Source organism: Epinephelus lanceolatus, chromosome 20 (genome assembly GCF_041903045.1).
Source record: "Epinephelus lanceolatus isolate andai-2023 chromosome 20, ASM4190304v1, whole genome shotgun sequence".
Classification (NCBI taxonomy): domain Eukaryota; kingdom Metazoa; phylum Chordata; class Actinopteri; order Perciformes; family Serranidae; genus Epinephelus; species Epinephelus lanceolatus.
The window spans coordinates 6,062,480-6,084,785 of NC_135753.1; the positions used below are offsets into that span (position 1 = coordinate 6,062,480).

The window sequence follows — 22,306 nt, forward strand, 5'->3', positions numbered from 1 at the left end:
TTTATACAACAGTTCAACAGTTAAATAAGCAAGGCTGATTAAGAAATGTTGAAAAATAATAATTTAAGCATTTTATTTGTCTTCCGCCAACAAAAATAGTTCCCTCAGGACTCCGCTGTCACCGTTGGTCCTGCGTACCTACGTCATAGCTACGTCATTGCCGTGACGCCGTCGTGAACCCTTTGAACTTCTCCGTCACTCCATTTCGTCGCGGTGCAATTCACCGCCAGAGCGGTAGGAGGCTGCGTTCCTTTCCTGAACGGTTATCGTCGTCTCTTGATTCTTTTCCAGTCACAGAGAAATGAACGCGGAGCACGGACAGAAGGCTCAGTCCGTGTCCGTATTTAACGTTGAGCATAAATGGGCCTTAATACTGCAACATCTACATCGCAACAGAAGATGTTTAAAGATGGCAGGGATTCGCGGCGGGCATGGCGGAGTCTGGAAATACAGAACCGGAAATGCGTTGCTACCAAGCAAACCAGCCTGTCTGAGCTGGGTCTGTGTAGCCTCGACGTGTAGTTACATTTTTGGGGAGGTGCACGTCAGGCTACGCCGGGGCTACGGTGAGCCTTCTGTGTAGCCATGTACCCTACGACGTAGCGACGTCATCGATTTAACGCACGACCATAAATCAGGCTTAACGCAGACATGGTGCGCCAGGCACTTACTCTTTATACACATTTATCTGCACATGTCCATTAATTGTGCAACTGGTGAAATAAGTTTCTGGTGACTGCATGGTGGACTGTCGCTTCACAGGCACAGCCGACTCTGCCTTCTGATCTGACAGTATGTTGCTTTTCTCCAAGTCATTGAGCTCCACTGATAAAACACTGACAAACCTGGATGTGTGCTCAGATGGATTCAGCGTCTCCTCTCCCTCATCTTCCTCTGATGACCATTCATCGTTCAATTCAAAACTTATTTTAGGAAATAAATCCATATTTTTGGCTGTTTGACAGTGGATGAATTAATTAGCCTACAACACAACTGCTGACCTAACTGACACTAACCGTCAGTTTTGATTTGATTGTTGATTGCAATCAGCTGTGAGGCGGAGTGATACATACACAGTGAGACCGTGATGTTGTACTCCAATATCATCACGGTTTTACTGTCTCTCAACCAATCAGATTGCAGGGCCGGAACTAACTGTTGTATAAAAAAGAGTAAGATCCTTTTTATATAACCATAAACAGCTGTTAGATTGCTCTTGTCGCAACTCTTATAGGAGTGACCTGAGTCAGTAAAACATGCTAGATTAAACAAGGGCACAACAAAACAGAATCAAGACAAATAAAATTCAGACAGGGCAGGGGAAATAACAGTGTATCAGTTAAATTAAAGACAGCAACAAGGACAACTTCACATTTCCTAAGAACTATTTCCTTTTGGCATTAATATTGTTTTTCCTGTCTCATATGTTTTCTTAAAACCATAACTCAGTGCTGTTTTCAAATGTCTTAAGAAAAATAATTATATGAAAAATTCACCAGTTTGCCTGAAACAACATATCAGAAGTGTTCCCTTCTGAAATGATCATTGTAGAGGTACAGTTTGTAAAGAAAACAAAAAAAAAACCTCCTAATGATGATTAAATGTTTTGTTTTAAATTTAAACATTTGTCATTGAAGATTATGGTAATCACATTCAGTATGTTCTAGATGACCATGACATAGGGAAGGTAGAGAGTGTTTAGGTAATAATCTGGGTGAAAATAGGAGATTAGGCCAAATGTATCCTCAATAAACCCAGATTAGGTTTACTTCAATAAATATAACCAAATTAAAAACTGTGAGTCAATACAAATTCAAACTGAGTTCACTTCACTTGGATTGAAAACTTTTTCCAAGACTTAATGTTACATGTAATTTAAAGGAATGTATGGGTCAAGGGTGCCACCTAGTGTCCAGAAGTTACTGTGTTTGTGTTCATATGTGAAGCAGAAATGCTGGTCCTCACTTTGGGGCATTTTTACTCAAGAATGTGTGTGTGTGTGTGTGTGTGTGTGTGTGTTTGTAAAGGGGAAGCAGTGTGTGTATATAAACTGATGTTGAAGCTGATGTGATCATCATCTGATTTGATCGTCAGAGGCTTGAGAGACGAACTCCACTCCTTCATCTGAGAGGTGAGACACACACACCATCTATTTATTTTCAAATTTATTTCAACATTAATTCATGAATTCATTATTTTATTTATTAATTTATTTCTGTAATAATTTCAGCAGACTATTTTTTTCATATGTTTTCATTTTTGCTGCTGTATTTATTCATACACTTTTTTATTATTTTCATATTCATTTATTTCCTGTATGTATTTACTTTATACATGATCATCCATAGTCATGTATTTATTCCTGTATTTAGTCATACATTTATTTATTTACTTATTCCTGTATTTATTTATACATTTAATTATACTTTTAAGTTCTTTTTTCATCCTTCATACACTTACTTGATTTTTCTTCATACATATTTTTAATGTATGAAGCATATGTAAGTTATATGTATTTTAATTACTTTCAACTATTTTATTTTCAGCAAATGCCTCAGAGTAATTGTGAACATGACAGTAAAAAGGCTTGACTTGAATGATTTTTTTTAGGCTCTAAAAGAGGTAAAACTATCCAGTATTTCACAATAAATAAACTTAGAACAAATCAGACAAAACAAAAATAATTTATCTAACATTTATTTTTTAAAAAATGCATCTTTTATGTTTATGTCAAACTAATACATTTAGTTTTTTATTAATGTCAAAAATATGTTTTATAATATTCTTAAATATTTCTGCAATCCTTGTGCAGTGTTAAAGTGTATCTGTGGTGCTTTATGGTGACATTTTCATATTTACTTGGTGGTTTACATTCACTGCATACTTTGTTTATATTTTTTCTTTGTCTTTTCAATCATTAAATAATATTCTGTCTTTCTGTCCAGTTACTTCAGTGAGACCTCTTCTTTTCAACCATCATGTCAAATCAAACTACAGAATCAAAGAATGACTTGGGGCGCTACAACAAGCCGGTAGGCTACTGTAACAAAAACATCAAGTACTTTTGAGTTTTAGTCCCAGCAGTGTATGTCAGCTTACCGAAAACCAACCTGTTAGATTTCTCTGAGATCTGTGTACCTGCAGTTTAGAATGCTTTTAAGTGTATTCTTTAATCTATGATTCTTTATTTACTTTTTTTTTTTTAAATCATCTTTAGGTGCCGAGGTCCAACCTTGAGGATACTGATGATTCTGAGACTTTTGCTGAAGATGTCATACCCCCACCCACTGGCAGAGGATATGCACCTGCAGGCGGTAAGACTCATTTAGTTTAATAGGCTAGTTATTTATGTAATAGTAACATATAACATTCAGAATCAGATATTCTTTATTGATCCCCTCAAGGAAAACTGGTTCACATTACAGTTACTCTTATGTAAACACACATGGAGAAAATTATTAGGAAAAAAATATTCGAAAAATAGAAAACAGATAAATAAGAAGTGCGTATAAACGTGTTTTATGTATGTAGCACAAGTATTTTGTGTGAAATATCGTCATTATTGGCATACCAATTCTTAAGCTATGGCCAAAAAATGTGTTTAGTCAGGTCACAGTGACCTTTGACCACCAAAGTCTTATCAGTTCATTGTTGAGTCCAAGTGGATGTTTGTGCCAAATTTGAAGAAATTCCTTCAATCTGTTCTTGAGATATCAAAGTCACAAGAGTGGGACAGATGGACGGACATAAAGACATATGGAGAGAATTAATTACAGACAACCTGAAAACATAATGCCTCGGGCCACTCTTCTTGCTGGCACAGAGGCATAAAAGTAAAAATACAGAGGAATGGGTTAAGTGTATTATAAATAAATCAGAAAATCAGAAAATGAGTTAAAATGTACAGTATACATGCCAGAGTATTGCACAGTCAAAAATGTCTAAATAATAAATAAAATACATGGGGTATAGCTGCTGACAGTGGAAATGAGTCTAATGGCCAGTCTGTTGATTGTCTGATCAGTGATCAATAATCAATAAAAACATGGTGTACTGTCTCCCTTTATTCCTCCCTCTCAGATTCTCTGTCAGTGCAGAACGTCGACATGTGTCAGCAGATTAATGAACCAAACCACTATACGGCCTCCTATGACACCCAAAACCTGGTGGTCCGTCGTGGTCAGGAGTTTGTGATCAGAGTCACCTTCAACCGCCCACTGGCGCAAGACGACGACTTCCAGGTCGAGTTCCTGATTGGTGAGTTTGAACTGATTCTCTGATAATAGTTGCCCCACAGTGTCTGCTGGACCCTCACATCACTTTCTCTCTTAACTGACTATTCACTGAGAATTATTTCATTTGAATTAGCTGTTCATTACAAAGATTCCTTTTTTTGCCTACACTAACCCTTTTCTTTTCCTAAACCCTAACCCAATAAGATAAGATAAGATAAGATAAGATAAGATAAGATAAGATAAGACATTGGGCAAATTCAGGTGGTGCAGCAGCCCATACCATACAGAAATAAAAGCATACTAAAAAGAATATAAGAATAGAATAAGAGCAAAATAAAAGTAGTATGAGGGTAGAAGAAAATTTATGAGGTGGCACTTCCAAAAACTTATAAAACGTATAGATATGTGATTATAATCTCTGCTTCTTTCCTCACCTCATTTCATCTGACCTCATTTCATGACATCTTCCCAGTAAACTGACCATCTTCAGTCTGTTTCATTGCCACATACAGGGCGGCATGGTTTGTGTAAAGGAGCACGCTTAGTGGACCATACAGGAGGGCGTGGTTTCTGTAACAGAGCGCGCTTAGTGGTCACACCTCAGCCCACCTGAGAGCAAACAGTTAAACTGCTCCCTTGTAAACCAATCAGCTGATGAAAAGATGCTTCTTAATAGTCCCCCACTGAACAATTAGGCAGCTTCACATTCATTTAGCTGGCTAATTAGTACACACACTCCCCATGGCTCTGTCTCTCACACACACACACACACACACACACACACACACACACACACACACACACACAGCTGCTGTCTGACAGATTGATGACAGTTTTCCTTGTCCCCTGCCCTTGTTTCCTCTCCTTTCCTTGTCTCCTCCTCCACTTGCCTCATCTCCTTGTTTCCTCTCCTTGACTCCTCTTCTCTCCTTGTCATGTCTCCTTGACTGCTCTTCTTCTCTTCTTGTCTCCTCGTCATGTTTCCTTTTGTTGACTGCTCTCCTTGTCTTCTCTTGTTTCCTCTCATTTCATTGTTTCCTCTCCACTCATCTCCTTGTTTCTTCTACTCTCCTGATCTTCTCTCCTTCACCTCTCCCCTTGCCTTCTCCTGTTGTATCCTGTCCTTGTTTCCTCACCTCTCCTTGTTCCTCCCCTTTACCTCTTTCATTGTTTCCTCTCCTTGTCTGCTCATTGTTTCCTCTCATCTCTTTGTTTCTTCTCCTTGTCTTCTCTTCTTTCATCTCCCTCTTTCTTTTCCTCTACTTGTCTTATCTCCTTGTTTCCTCAATTTTACCTCTCCCCTTGTCTCTTCCCCTTGTATCCTGACCTTGTTTCATCTCCTCTCTTTGTTCCTCCCCTTTAACTCTTATCTTGTTTCCTCCTTGTCTACTCCTTTTGTTTTCTCTCATTTACTTGTCTCCTCTCCTTCTTTCCTCAACTTTACTTTCCTCCTTGTTTTTCCTCTTCTTCTTTCCTTTAATCTCCTTGTTTCATCTCCTCTGATCTCCTTGTTTCTTCTCCTTTTCTTGTCTCCCCTCCTTGATCCTCTTCTTGTCTCTTCTCCCTGTCTCCTCTCCTCCACTTGTCTCCTGTCCTCATCTCCACTCCTTTCCTTGTTTCCTCTCCTTTGTCACTCTTCTTGTTTAATCTTCTTTTCTCCTCTCCTCTCCTTGCCTCCTCTTATTATTTCTTCTCATCTCTGTATTTCCTCTCATCTCACCTCCTTGGTTCTTTTACTCTCTTGGTCTCCTCTCCTTGTTTCCTTTTTTTGTCTCTTCTCTTTGTCTTCTCTCCTCCCTTTTCTCCTTGTTTCCTCTCCTTGCCCCCTTGCATTATTTGCTCTCATCTCTTTGTTTCCTCTTCTTGTTAACTCTCTTTTACTTCTCTCCTTGTTTCTTCTCCTTGTCTCCTCTCCTTGTCTCTTGTCCTTTCCTTGTTTACTCTCCTTATCTCCCATCCTCTCCTTTTCTTCTCCTCTCTTATCTCCTTGTTATCTCTCCTTGTCTCCTCCCCTTGTTTCCGCTCCTCTTGTTGTTTTCTGTCCTATTCATCACTGACCCTCTTCCTCTTCCTCTTCCTTTTCCCCCTTCTCTTCATCCTCCTCCAGGTTCCAACCCGTCACCCAATAAGGGGTCCCTGGTGGTAGTGACCTTTGGTGCCCGTCATGGTGGACCGTGGTCGGGTCAGATTCTGGAGCAGCAGGGAGAGTCTATGATGCTGGGCATCACGCCAGCACCCAATGCTATTGTGGGGAAGTACCGTATATACATGGCCATCGAGGTTGGCGGCAGCATGCAGAGAACCAGCAGGGACACCAGCACCGACCTTTATGTGCTGTTCAACGCCTGGTGTCCAGGTATGAATGCCTCCAGTGCCACCCAGAGGAGGGAGTTACTGCTTGAATTTACAGTCATGAACGCTTGATTTCTAAGCTGAATCATTTCCTGTTGTGTATATTCTGTTTTATTTGTTTCTGTCAGTCTTAGAGGATTTAAGACGTTTATAATTAAGAGTTTGGGTATTATCTGGGGTATTACTGAAGAAAAAAAAAATTGGTTACAAACGAGAATTTTCAGAGGTCTGTCCTTCACCACAGTTGTAGGAAATCTAGGAACATTTTTATGTGATTTCTCAAACATTCTTAAGAAAGAGTTTTAGTGTCATGTATTGAGGGATGATTATCGGGTCTTACAGATTTAATGTTATTCAATTCAATTCAATTCAATTTTATTTATAAAGCCCAATATCACAAATCACAATTTGCCTCACAGGGCTTTACAGCATACGACATCCCTCTGTCCTTATGACCCTTGAAGCGGATAAGGAAAAACTCCAAAAAAAAAAAACCTTTAACGGGGGAAAAAAACAGTAGAAACCTCAGGAAGAGCAACTGAGGAGGGATCCTTCTTCCAGAATGGACAGACGTGCAATAGATGTCGTACAGAACAGATCAGCATAATAAATTAACAGTAATCCACATGACACAATGAGACAGAGAGAGAGAGACAGAGAGAGAGAGAGAGAGAGAGAGAGAGAGAGAGATGCAGGTAATGACAGTAGCTTACAACAACATTATTGAAAGTAATAATATTATAGTTATAGTTCTGGCTACTGTGGTACAATATGTTGAAAGTATGTATTAATATCTGGCAGTATACATGTGTGATAATAGTCATATGTGTATAATAACAGTAGAAGTATGACTAATGACTAATGATGGCAGCAGCAGCAGGAGGCATCTGGCAGGACCACGGCAGCAGCACAACCACACACGTCACGCTGTCCAGGCACCGCTGCCATATGAGTTAATCTGAGAGACAGTGGAGCACAAAGGCTCCGGAGAAGAAGCCGAGTTAGTGACATCCAGAATGGCCGAGTTAGCAAGATGCAGTAATAGAATACGAGAGAGAGAGAGAGAGAGAGAGAGAGGAGAAGGTGCCCGGTGTATTATAGGGGGGTCCTCCGGCAGACTAGGCCTAAGTCAGCCTAACTAGGGGCTGGTACAGGGCAAGCCTGAGCCAGCCCTAATGCAATCACAGGGAAATTTTAAGGAAAGGTTCTTATGTCACATTAAGTTTATGACATGATGGTTTTAAATCTTTTACACTGCCTCCTGATTTAGAGAATGTCATAAGTTTAGAGTTTCACATTCTTTCATTGATCCTGATGAGTGGTATTAAAACACTTTTGGTTGTGTCTGTCTTTACAGAGGACACTGTGTTTCTTCCTAATGAAGCAGAGCGGCAAGAGTACATCCTGAATGACTATGGTGTGATCTACCAGGGTTCAGTCGGATCTGTGTCACACCGTGACTGGGTGTATGGACAGGTATACACACACACACACACACACACACACACACACACCTACATCATAAAAAATCATAAAGAATAGACATAGACTTAAAGTTGATGTGTTATCTCCCTGCAGTTTGAGCGCGGTATTCTAGATGCCTGTATTTACATCCTGGATGCGTCACGGATACCGATCTACGACCGTGGCAGCGTCATCAAAATGGTCAGGATGGGATCTGCCATGGTGAGAACACAGAGTTTCACCTGCTCGACTTTCATTTAACTGTGTTTTTTTTTCCTTTCTTTTTTTTAAGTTACATTTTGCATTTTTAGCTAAGCCACCTTGGTTCAGAGTGAAATATCTCAACCACTATAGAAAGGATTCTTACAAAATTTGGTTCAGACATTTATCATGAATCACCAGAAGATAATTCCTGGTGATACTGATGATTCACTGAGTCTTCATCTAGTGACAAGCAGGTCAAACTTTACACAAAATACCTCTAAATTCCTATCAGCGTCTGCAGTGCTTAAAGCAAGCATGCAGATATACCAGATCTTAGTGTGTTGCAATGACAGGTTAAACAATGGCATGATATTATGCTGATGTGTGTATGTTAGCATGTTAATATCATATCATTACACCATACATAAGCATGCAAAATGTCAACACACTAACATTTTTGTGTGTTTTTTGTTACCAGGCTAGCATGATAAAGTAAACCAACATGCTAACCAATGTCTTCCTTCAGATTAACTCTCAGGATGATAGGGGCGTGTTAGTTGGGAACTGGAGTGACGATTACTCGATGGGCAGGTCCCCGACATCTTGGACGGGCAGCGTCAAGATCCTGCTGCAGTACGCCAACACTGGAGTCCCTGTGTGCTTCGCCCAATGCTGGGTGTTTGCTGGAGTCTTAAACACCTGTAAGAGCATGCACTCCTAATTACCATGATATACTTTTAAAATGCTTGTGCACGTCAGGACTTTTAGATAGCTTCAAGCAAGGGTCGACTGATGAGTGGGCCCACCAAGCCTAGGCCTGGGGGTTGTTTTTGCAACCACAAAAAAAGCCAAAAACACATTAAGAGACATAAAAAACACCACAAAAACATCTTTATCTGAAAAGTAAAAGTAAAGTAAATGTATAAATATATATGTCAAGTAAAAGCCCTGACAGGCAAGGTGAAAAAAGAGCAATGTCAGCCAAAACCTACATTTATCTACTATATATGAGATATCATCTCCTATGCATGGGATACAGTCTCCTTATAGGAGATTATGCCATGAGAAAGCCATGCAGAATAAAGCATTTAGTGCACGATACAAAGGGCATTGAAAGTTCATTCAAATGTAGCATTAACAAAAGGTTTTTTTCAGGCAAGCTGTCAAATGCATTTCAAACACCAGGAGACCTAAAATTTAGGAAATCTAGATCTATCGCCTATCTAGGAGATAATGTTTTGTCAGTAGAAGATACACTTTCATCTTGCCTTTCAGGGCTATCATACAAAATTGTTCTTATGTACAGTACTCAAATGATTCTAATTATTTCCCACTGCTATAATTTTGTACAAAGCTAGATGCATCAAAGTCAGAATATTTTACTCAATTTTAGATGCTAATAATTTAAATATTTCACATCTCTACAGTCCTACGCGCCATTGGTATCCCATCAAGGGTCATCACCAACTTCAGCTCAGCTCATGACAACACAGGCAACCTGAAGACCGACCTCATCTGCAAGCCTGATGGCTCACCAGACGAGCGTCACACCAGGGACTCCATCTGGTTGGTCCAAATGCCTGTCAGTCATGTCTGTTGCTAGGAGACTTCCAGTCCAGAAGTACTTTCTTTACTTGCCCTGTGCATGTTTTAGAAAGTAATGATTTAAACTACAAAGAAAACATCCAACCAGCTCATGGTAGATATAAACAAGTTGCCATTACAGCTCACCCCCTAAGTAGAAAAAATGAAAATACACAAAGAAGTACCTCAAATTCAAACTAAAGTAGAGAACTTGGGAAAACATACTTTCCACCACTGGAGAGAAGTCGCTAGTAGATACTGTGTCTTCCCTGCACCCTCATATTGTCCAAATACTGCAGTATCTGAGTATTTTTTAGGTCTCAGACTGTGTAAGGTCTGTGACAATGATTATCTTTGAGGTCGAAGGGTATTCAGATATGAAATTAAGGTATTACAACTTGTGTAATTTGTGGTTTGGGTAACTAAACAGATACAAAAATGTGTACTGACAGGTCTTCTTTATAGGAACTACCACTGCTGGAATGAGGTGTTCATTTCGCGCAATGATCTGCCACCTGGACTCGGAGGATGGCAGGTGGTGGACGCCACGCCCCAGGAGACCAGTGATGGTAAGACAGACAGACAGACAGACAGACAGAGACAGATGATAGATCAGGAGACAGATGGACAAGTGGACAATAAACTATGTATTTGCTTTACAGGACATTATCGCTGTGGTCCAGCTTCAGTCGCTGCCATCAAGGAAGGGCTGCTTTGTCACCCGTATGATGCTGGATTTGTCTTTGCTGAGGTTAGTTTCAACTTTTCTTTGAGTGGAAAAAGTACTCAGATCTTTTAGTTCAGTAAAAGTAGCAATACCACAGACAAAACACCGGACACATTTTGCCCACAAATACAAAATGCTAACATTATTAGCACAAGCCTATGGCATTTAACATTGTATAAATTAGCCTACTGGCTAGCAGATTGTTTTTTAATTTTTTCTACTCCTATGAAGCCAGAGAAACGGGACCATTTAACGAAGGTAACGTTACAAAATTCGGCACTATTACAACTCACACGGTTCACTGACAAATGAATCATCTTATACTACACGCGTTTTAAACTACAGTACACACAGGCAGCAGTAGCTCAGTCCACAGGGACTTGGCTTGGGTTTGGGAACCGGTTCAAGTCCCCATCCGGACCAAAATATGGAGCGTGAACTGGTAGCTGGAGAGGTGCCAGTTCACATCCTGGGCACTGCCAAGGTGCCCTTGAGCAAGGCACCAAACTCCCAACCGCTTGGGGCGCCTGTCCATGTGCAGCCCCCTCACTCTGACACCTCTCCATTTAATGCATATATAGGTCCTGTTTGTGCATGTGTGTGTATATAAAAAAACAAAAACAAAAAGCAAACCCCATTATCGTAGTACATTAATCACATTGCAATTAACACGTTAACACTGACAGCCCTATGTAAAATATTTTATAAGATTATTATTATCGGTGCATCTCTGAAGGTGAAGGTGGAGGTGGAGACTAAATTTATTCGTTTTTTTAGTTGATATTTATATTTAGTTTATTTGCACATACAAATACACAATGTGTATAAAAAAGAAAGTAAGGATTTTAAAAGTTTGAACACTGTGTAGTTGTTTCAAGACCAAGCAGTAAAAGGAAACTGATAGAAATGGACAAGTTTAAAAGTTTAGACATACAAGTTAAGATGCATTACAAAGGAAGTGTTATAAATCTTTGAAAATTTCAGGTGTTTAATTGTTATAAAAGACAAGAAAAATTATTTTTAAAAAAACAAGAGAAAAAAAAGAGGATGAACAATTGTTTTATCAGATCAGTTACATCAGTAATTAAGTACAAATGAGAAATATTTTCATTGTCTCACTTCTCAGATCTTATTATGCGCTACTTTTTTTCTTTTCATATGACAGAAAATTTTACAGTTTTGTACCAATCAAACATTGTTGACTACTTCCTGACATCGTATAGGCTAAATATTTAGTTGAATTAATGAAAATGGTGCTACCTATGAACGCATTAGTATCACTATTATTTTATTTTGGTCTTTTTTTCTTCCTCCATAGAACATTTCTAACATTTATGGCACATAAACAAACAAACATCCATCATCATCAAAAAACATATACTGGTAATATTTGTGGTACTAAGTTTAAGGGCTCTAGTTTCCCGGCGCAGCGCAGGGTGGCGAACCCCACGCAGAGCTAGTTTTGAGCAGCGCAACCCGAGGTGCGCTCAGTTTGGTAGTTTGGCAGACCGAGGTGCGCTGAGATGGGTGTGGCGGCGCAGCAGGGGGAGGTGTCGACAGATCCAGCTTGGCACAGTGACAGTTTCTTTCCAAAAGGCTTCGCCGAAGGTGCGCTAAAAGCTCGCCAGCTGAAACCACGTCTACTGTCAGCGCAGGGGGAGCGCAGCCGGTGTAAGCCGAAGTTTGGCTGACCGGCGGACAGTGCACACACGTCACCAAAACCTCACAGGCAGGTTTCCAGAATATCAGGCTCATTAACGATGCAATAAATACCCACAAAACCACTATTCAATGCAACTATCTGCAATCAGCACATAAATGTATATCTGTATCGACTGTCCTGTCACATCTGATGTCAGATCAAAGGGGATTGGCACCGTTTGGCACGTTTGGCACGCGTAATGGAAACCCAACCTGATTTGATTAACACAGTTGCAAACTAATGAGTTCACACCCCTCTCAGCCAACCACAAACAGCCACAGCATCAGATAGGGAGTATATATTCAGCATCTGTCATCTTAGAAAAGCCAAAAGAAAAGAAACAGTGAGACTGTGAGAGAGAAAGAGAGCGCGCGCGCAAGAGAGAAAGGCAACATTGATTTACAATTGTGGTGACCTCCTCCCAGGCTACCTTTGCATCATCAGCCTGTGGAGGTCTGCTCGCAGTTGCGTATATTCGGACACTGTGAGCTTGGATCTCCCGGACCAAAACATCAGTTTCCTCCTGGGAGAAGTTTGGCCGTCTGACGCTGCTGCTCTCTTCTGCCATGGCGAATTGAGTAAACTCTCATTACGCTTTCGCGCGGCGCATTTAAGGGCGAGGAGAGGGGCTCATTTGATTGGTGTGATGTATGTAAAACCCACTCCACGCCTTCTCTCCTCCCTCTTTCCGACTTGCGCAGGTAGGAGGAACGGAGGTGGGAAAGAGGAGTAGCTGCGCCAGGGCACACGGTGTGCCAAACTTGCAAAATCCGCCTGGCCACACCCAGTTGCCAAAGCGCAGGTGCGCTGCGCCCCCGCCTCACCCGGTCTGCGAAACTAGAGCCCTAAGTGTTGTTTTGAACATTAATATTTTGTTAAAATGTCACAATCGCAGTGTTTCCTGCCTTTCAGGTGAACAGTGACGTGGTCTTCCACAAGCGGGATCGCTATGGGGTTTTGACTCCGTACAGGGTGGAAAAGACTCATATTGGACAGGCTGTTTACACCAAGTCTGTGGGCAACAACTCATATAATGACATCACACACACTTACAAGTTCCCTGAAGGTAAAACACACACACACACACACACACACACACACGCACATGCACACAACCTTTAAGTGAGAAAAAGTAATAAGATGTATCTGTTGGTTTAAATGGCCAAGTGAGTGGTGGTAATTATATTAATTTATTTGTTGATTATATTTAGTATCATTTATCTGAATCTGAATCGCCTGGTATATAACAAATGTTATGCTATATTACAATACAAATACTTTAAAACATTTTTAGTACAATTTTTGCTATGTGGTGGAGTAAAAGTATCAGTACAAGTACCTTAAATTTGTACAGTGAACGCACTTAGTTACTATACACCACTGGAGAGAGCGCATATGTTTGTAAATACTGCATCTTTAATGTGACTGATTTAAAGCCAGGAGATATGGGGCACCATTGTGTGTATATATATATATATATATATATATATATATATATATATATACACACAATATTCTTGCTGATATATTTTGGATATTTAGTTCAATTTCCTCACATTTAGCTAGAAGTAAACTTAGATTTAACATTTGTATTTAGATCTAATATTTAGATTTAGATTTAATTTTTAGATTTAAATTTAATGCTTAGATTTAACATTTTGATTTAGACTGAGATTTTAAATCTGGATTTACATTTAACATTTAAAATCAAAATCTTTACATTTAACACATTTTTCACAGAAAACAAATTGTTAATGCATATTACATGTTGTTTGACTCAAATGTGAGTAAAGTTAAATATTCAAAATATATCAGCAAAGAAATTGCAAAAGATTTTTTTTTTTTTTTACTTTTGGAGCCCCATACTGAAATAGAACTGAAATTTTGTACTGAAGTGATTTCTGTCTGCAGGAAGTGCTGAGGACAGCAGGATTATGGCTCGGGCGGAGGAGTACGGCTGTATGAGGGATCACTCTGAGCTGCCTGAGTCCCAGCTGTCTATCATCATGAATGCCCCACAGGTAGCACATTTGTCCACACATCTGTCTGTCAATATTTACATTCATCCATCTGTGTATCAGTCTAGCATCCATCCATCAACCTTTGTGTACATGAATCTGTCCATCCATTCATGTATTCATTTATCATGCATCTCTGTACCTACCCATATGTGAGCACATCCATTTATTCATCCATCAATCCATCCATCCATTCATCTTGTGTATAACTTTAAAGACTAGTGGCAGAAGAAGTAAAAGTTGTAATACCACAGTACCAAAATACTGTTACATGCAAATTTTAATTTTACTTACATAAACGTATAAAAGTGTTAGCATTAAAAAATTCTTTAATTCCCAAAGCTAAAAGTACTCATTATGCAGAATAGTTTATATCAGAATAATACATGTTATATAACTGGATTATAATTATTAATGCATTAATGTGTTCATCACTTTTAATGTTGTAAAGTTGGAGCTTATTTTAATTTCTTCATATACTGTATATTGTTAATAGATTGATTATTTGTATGAATAATCTGAGTAGTAACGAAGGCTGGCAAACTTAGTCAAGTAATAAGTTGTTATATTTCCCTCTGATATGTAGTGGATTGAAAGTATACTGTTAAATAAATGAATACTCAAGTAAAGTACAAGTACCTCAGAATTGTACTTTCTACAGTACTTTGCTGTTTGAAACTCAAGCTTACCATTTCCGGTTCTTAAGTTGAAATAAAAATGAACTTCACGGAATCAACTGCAGCAAATTGGCTGTTTACTGTTAATGTCCAACAACAATGGCCCCATAATTTCCCTACATCCCACCATCCTTTAAACAGTGGTGGATTTATTCAAGTGCTGTACTGAAGTACAAATTCAAGGTACTTGTACTCTGTACTCCTCTCCGCAGGTCCTCCTGGGTCAAGATGTGAACCTGCAGGTGGATTTCCACAGCCAGAGTGAATACCCCATGACAGTCCAAACTCACCTGGCCGCGTCCGTCATCTTCTACACCGGAGTCAGAGCCAGTCACCTGAAAGACCTGACCTTCAACATCACCGTGCCACCCCATGGGAGTGAGTGACATCAAAGAGGAAGGTTCTGTGTATGTGTGGTTTTTAGAATTAAATTCTGTTACAATCAGGATTTGTGAATGTGTGTGTGTTGCAGTAAAGAGTGAAATGCTGAAGTTCCCGGCTCAGGAGTACCTGCCTCACCTAGGCTCTCAGCAGTGTTTGCACTTTACTGTGACTGGAACAGCTGACGACCAATCAGTGACTTCCATCAAGGTGGTCGAGCTGCAGACTCCGATGCTCACCCTGACGGTAAAACACACAGCACACAAATCAGGCATCAGATAAAAGCATCTCTACATGACTTTAGTAACCTTGTGCATATTTATTCTAATGTACATGAATAAATATAGGCATGCATAGTTGATCTTTGCACTCCGTCGATCAACCATTAGGCAAAAAGGTGATGCCATGACACACTTTGAATGATAGCCCCATCGACTGCATGATGAAGAAATAAAAGCATTGAGAAATGTATTTAAATAATAAAACAGACATAAATGAGTTTGAGAAAATAAATAGGAGGGTCATTGCAAAAGGCAAAATAATCCATAAACACATTTTTTAAAAAAAATAAAAATTAATACATTATACATTTGACAATATATTTATTTTATTTATTATTGATTCCAAAAAATATTTAATTTTTATAATAAATAAATAAATAACCAAATATTAAAAGGAATTAAATAGAAAAGTAAATAATAGGGGAATTAACACAAAGGTAGATAAATGAAAATGCAGATTTAAACAGAAATATAAATTCATGTGACTTTTTATCAATTAATTGATGCCTTCATTTGTTTTAAATAATATTTTGTTACATTTAATGACATACTCCATAATTTACTGAGTCATCAATTAGTTTAGTTTTGATTTTGGCAACTTCTGTCCTATGTAGAATATAGGCTACAACTTTGCCACAGACTTTTACTTACTTTTACTTGCATTTATTTTGACAGGAAATCTATCTTAAGCAAATTATATTTTTTAAAATCCTGTCCTTTTATTAAAATCAATAGTACACTTGCAATAATATGGCAACATTTTTTTAAGTGAGACACATTTTTTTTCAAGATGATAAAAATAACTTTATAAAAAATTACACATATTTCTGTTGCTAACTTTAGCTTTCTCTGTCCCTCCACATCAGGTTTTGTGTAAGCAGTAGGTTTTAGAGATGCTTTTCTCCATGATCATCAATTTTAAAACTAGGAAAATCTCCAAAACTGGGATTCTTTAAACAAAAGGGACACAATCCTGTGTGCTGTCAGGGAAAAAATTAACAAAATATTCATTTTATAGTATAAAAAATAATCATAATAATCACGATTATCTAAAAGCATACTCGATATTTACCCGACATTAACACTAAACTCCACTATTATTACAACTGAAATACATGAAAATCCTCCTGAGACCTCAGCTTTTGTTTAGCATGCATTTTTAATTTTTCCCAGTTATTTGGGGTTAGTTGGACCTGATAAGTATAAAAAACTAAGCACTGTCTTTGGACAGTAAGTTGTTTTGGAAAATAGAATGTCCTCATATGAGGACCACAGGTTTATTTTTAAAAGTCACAGGTGTGTTATAAAGTATAACACAGTTCATTTCAGTGCCTGAACATTGCTTTGCAAAAACTAAATTGTAAACATGCCACATTTGTTCAATGTTTTGTAATTCTATGGGTTAGAGGTCACCATTCAAGTCTAAAACTGTTCAAAACTGTTCATGTAAATACCTGGACATGGCTGTTCAAAAACAAAATTCCAAATAATGCAACATATCTAAATGTGATGTGTTCATTTTGTCACTCTGTATGAATTTTCCTTGCTCCATACTCCGTACTATGAATGTCCTTTGTCTATAGGACTAGTCTGTCACACCTCACTGTGTGAAATGCACTGATAATACAATAATGAAGTCTCAATGTCCTGAGACTAGTACTTCCTAATAAACAGCGTTTTAGTTTGTTGCTATTTCTAAAACTGGTCACATTTCTAAGTCATATCAAACTACAAATGTCATTAAGCAATATTAAACACGTTTCAACTATAACATTTGATCAGAATCTGCTGTAGATTCTGGCTGAGATGGCTGCCATCTTGTGTGAACATGGAGTTGTGTATTTTGCTACCACTAGATGGCACAAAATAGTGTCCACGAACCAGCACAACAGGTCTAAGTTAAGCAATATGAAGTTTAGGGTGCAGCAACCTTACTAAAGCATTTAGTCTTTGTAGCAATAATCCTATGTAATAGCCTGCAGTAATGGAAAATACTGAGAAGTAGGCCCACCTTGTGTATTTGTAGAAAAATATGCCTTGAAAAAGATTTTTACTCCAGGCTTCTGTTGTTGTTGTTCTTCTTCTACTACTACTTCTTCTTCTGTGTTTCTAGGTGAGTGGCCAGCCTCAGGTGCAGAAGGAGATGTTTGTGATGGTCTCCTTCACCAACCCCTTCAACTTCCCCCTGCAGGAGGTCAACCTGTCCATGGAGGGATCAGGACTCATGAGTGACAGGACACATTACTACAGGTACACACACACCTGTGAAGACATGTTGACTGATGTTTGCCTCAGGTGTATTTATACCTGTCTGTGTGTGTGTTTCAGTGTCATTGATGCTCAGGCTTCGATCACCTGGACAGAGTCCTTCACCCCTCGGCTGGAGGGACAACGCTGCCTTGTGGCGGTGCTGGACTGCAAGAACCTCCGTCAGGTAACCTCAACAACTTCCTGTAAAAATTTTGCTCAGTATCATGACTATTATCTCATCTGTCCACATATTTCTGTCATTAAACCACATTTCCCATCAGGCCTCTGGGAATTTTACCCACGTAGCTCTTAAGATCAGTTCAGCAGTTTGTACCAGGAACAACTGACAAATAATAAAATCTAGTTTTCCACCTACAATTTCTGCCTACATTTCCACAAGTAGGATAGAAATGCAGAGCATATTAGCATGCTCAACATTACACAGTAATATCCCACATGTTTTGGATCTTAACAAGCATGTTGCCATGTGCTAATATTAGCATTAACTGTGAATGACAGAATAGTTCACTAGACATTATGTAGTAGACATTAACAGACCAATCATTTTTATATTTATCATTAAGATTAACAAACTAAGTGTAGGCATGTTATTGTAGTATGTTAAAGTTAGTATTCAACTTCAAAAGAGCCATAAACCTATTAGATATTAGCAAAATGTAGTGCATTATGTGCTTGACAACCCACAGCTGTTAACTTTGACTGACAAATAAACATGCACTACTTGGTGTTATATAGGCCTACAGAATATAAAGTTACATCTGTGTGAGACAGGGGCACCATCTTGGGGGACTGCCTGTTGTTCAGGCAGCCCAAAAATTCTGAATCCCTCTTAAGGCTCGTTTATACTCCCCTTAAGAATGAAATGAGATAGGTCCGTTTCAAACATTGCAAACATGGCTGCCCTCGTACTTCCATTCGACCTTTATGATGGCATAGATTCAGCCAGTAGATGGTACTAAAGGGCGGAATCAAACGTTTCTGACTACAAACCAGGTAACCGTGGAGATGATTTGATCCTTTTAACTGAGGCAGCATTGCAGATGGCGCCGGTGGTCTGTGCAACCATTATATACATCCCAACATGTGGACAGAAATTATTTTCAGTATATTACCAATTCATTCCGTTTCACCATTATTTAAATGTCTTTGTCGTGTCCTACAGTCTTATCTTGCTACTCAACTGTAGGCATTTCACTATATAAGCACAGCTACTAAATCTACCAGATTGTAAAATGTCTACAAATAGACAGGATATAAATGTGTACACACAGCATTTTGCTTGCTAATAGGGTTATTGCTACATAATAACCTCCTAAAAGTGTTAACAAAAATGTTAGCCTATATTAATAACATGACACGTGCAAAGGTTAGCATTACTAGCCCATGGCATTTTACATGCTAAAATTAGCATTTCAATGTTTTCTGATATTTAATACTCTGTAAGCATATTAGGTGGGGGAGGCCTTCTGGGCAGAGTTTGCATGTTTTCCTTGTGTCATTGTGAGTTTTCTCCGGGTTCTCCAGCTTCCTCCCACAGTCCAAAGCTTAATTGGTGACTCTAGATTGGTCGTAGGTGTGAATGTGAGCCTGCAATAATCTGTTGAGGGTGTACCTCGTTTCCCAGCCCCCCTGCAACCCCAAATCAGATAAGCATTACAGAAAATTAATGAAAGAATGAAAGCATTTCAATATATGCTAAATTTAGCATTTAGCTCAAAGCATAAACCCACCAAATATTAGCAAAATGTCTACAAATAGACATAGGATAGAAATGCTGACAATTAGCATCTAAACATGATTGCTAATAGGCTTAATGCTACATTTCAACATCCCAAAACTGTTAACAAACATATGAAAACATAACATTTACAAACGTTGACATTCAGCACACGGCGTGTTACACACTAGACATTAGCATGCCAATATTTTGTAAAATTTAACATGCTGGTGTTGCTAATAGGCCTATGCTAAAATCAGTACTAAAACCAAAGCTTGGATGAATCAGTTAAACATTACCATATTAGCATATTGTGGTTGTGCTATCATGTTTCTATGCTAACATCAGTATAAGACTGAGCAGTTGTTGACATGCTGCTTATCTTTTTGTTTTATTTTTGTACAGTGTTTAATTTGTGTATAGCTAATTCAACATTTTAACATGTTAGCATTCAGCTAAGTCTGACAAAATTCAGCTTTTGTCCTAAAATGGCCACCATAATAAACCCTTTTCTTCTCTCTTTTTCAGGTGAGGGGATCTGCTCATGTCCTCATCATGCCCTGAAATGATTGGCTCACAGAGCTAGGTGACGCTGCCCCATCTCCATTTTCACCACGCCTCCACCAATCACAGAAGCTTTAAACTGAGCGGGCAGAGCCAACAAACCGTGCAAATGACATCTTTGATGATGATTTGATTTCTTCCTTAATTTTATTTATATATATCTTTATATCTTTGCTTAACAGACTCAGGGGGTTTTGTGTGACATTTTAAAATTACCTTAGCTAGTTTAGTGAGGAAGCTCAAGGGTTAAAGGTAACAGTATGCTTAAAATGCATAAACCTGGAATTAAAAAAAATTATTGGGCAGATTTGAGAAATTGTAGGATTTGTTTGTTTTTTAATTGATACAGTGATCTGAGGTTACATGTAAAATCTATATTTTAGATTCATTACATGATATATTTACATGATATATAACGGTAATTGATAATGATAATTTTAAAATAGCCAATCAAATACAGCATAAACACGGTGTTGGATAATGAACCTACAAAGCAAAAGTTTATGGACATCCTAATGGTCCTGCCACATGTGATTGGAACAGAGGGTGTCCACATACTTTTTGCCATATAGTTTACAACTGGAACAAGGGTAAAAAAAATCAGCTCTGGAAGCTTCTTTGGTTCAACACCATCTTTTAATCAGTAAATTTAAATAAAACGAAACCTTTTTTTAACAGAAATGAAATTTAAAAACTGAGCAAAAAACTTTGAGGTGGTCCCAGCTGGATCAGTGTGAGTGAGTTTGGCAGCAGCTCTCCTCAATCACATCTCCGCTCTGACAGAATGAGCCAATATGAAATATTAATTAATCATAACGTCTTTCAATCAATAATTATCTATGATATTCTTAGAACAGTCAGACCTCACATCCTCCTCTCAGTCTGGATATAAAATGTGTTTAATCTTCATTCTTTATTTTTGGATGAAAACTAATGTGATTATATTCCTTTTTTTCTTTAGTATCTTTTATTAATGCTGAATCTTTCTACTAACAATAAAAGCATATTCAAAACCACTGAAGGTGTCACTAATCATTATTTTCAAATCCATCAGATCAGAATCATTGATCACAAAACACTGTAGTTTCATTGTTTATAATAGAGCTTTTATTTACTCTTATTTCACAGATAAGAAAAAATGAATTGTGAAGACAATAAAGCCTCCACAAAATAACATTTTAAATCTTGTGTGTGACTTATCCTAGCTTCATAGGGGTAGCCACAACTCAGCTAGACACTAGGCTGATTTATGCGATGTAAAATGTAAAAGATGTGTCTCGTTTAAGATGATTGTTTTGTCTGTAAACTTTCTAAGTTACAATGAAGCCAATTTGTTGAATTGTGTTTGATTTTATTCCTATTAAGTCATGTTTAATGTGTGTTTTAGGTGTATTTTTAATCAGACTTTAATTAGACTTTACAGCACTTTACAAAACCCCCACCATAGATAAGTGTGTTGGAGGTGTAACTGCGGAGTTACAAAGACACACCATTGCACAAATATAAATGCTCACAAGAGCATTGGCTCTCCTGACATGACCATGTAGGTAACCTCTGACCTTAATTTCAGGACCCACATTTTAAAACAGTAACAACACTAATAAATGTGACAACCAACTCTGTTCTCCCCTACTTCTCCCACCTCTGCCACAGTGTAGAAATACATATGGAAATCATGCATTCAAAATTGTGCTTAAGTCCAAAAGTATTACCATCAAAATATGCTAAATGTAAAATGCTCATGCAGAATAGCTTATTTCAGAATAATTTTGTCATAATTATAATTTGTTCATTACTTTAATGTTGCAGCTGGTAAAGGTGGACCTCATTTAAATTACTTAATATGCAGCTGGGTAGTTTATTAAAGTTTGAATGTCTTATCTTAAACTACAATAATTCATTATCATTTTTTGTTGGTTGTATTATATTTGTGTTATTAATCTGAGCCTGCAAAGAAAAGAAAAGAAAAGAAAAGAAAAGAAAAAAATAGGAATCAAGTAAAAGAATATAGAATAGCATAATATGATAAATATTCAAGTAAAGTACCTAAAACTGTACCTCAGTATAGAACTTGAGTAAATGTACTTCAGTATCTTTCACCTGTTGTGTGTTAATCAACATGCAGATAT

General features: G+C 38.1%; 1 protein-coding gene across 2 annotated transcripts; it reads left to right on the forward strand.

Annotated features, from left to right (window-relative positions):
* The first annotated feature begins 303 nt into the window (after positions 1 to 303).
* LOC117265097 (coagulation factor XIII A chain-like) lies at positions 304 to 21,142 on the forward strand. Of its 2 annotated transcripts, XM_078162665.1 has the most exons (19): positions 304 to 566; positions 2,028 to 2,131; positions 2,946 to 3,032; positions 3,218 to 3,314; positions 4,081 to 4,257; positions 6,343 to 6,591; positions 7,945 to 8,063; positions 8,166 to 8,273; positions 8,782 to 8,956; positions 9,683 to 9,821; positions 10,305 to 10,408; positions 10,502 to 10,590; positions 13,181 to 13,334; positions 14,180 to 14,289; positions 15,176 to 15,341; positions 15,436 to 15,590; positions 17,739 to 17,875; positions 17,954 to 18,059; positions 20,142 to 21,142. In XM_078162665.1, exons 3-19 carry the CDS (start codon positions 2,979 to 2,981, stop codon positions 20,175 to 20,177), a joined length of 2,175 nt encoding a protein of 724 aa, XP_078018791.1. In that variant the 5' UTR covers positions 304 to 566; positions 2,028 to 2,131; positions 2,946 to 2,978; the 3' UTR covers positions 20,178 to 21,142. The 2 variants fall into 2 exon arrangements, with proteins under 2 accessions (XP_078018791.1, XP_078018792.1); XM_078162666.1 differs by lacking the exon at positions 304 to 566 and having other exon boundaries at positions 1,929 to 2,131.
* Positions 21,143 to 22,306: the final 1,164 nt, after the last annotated feature.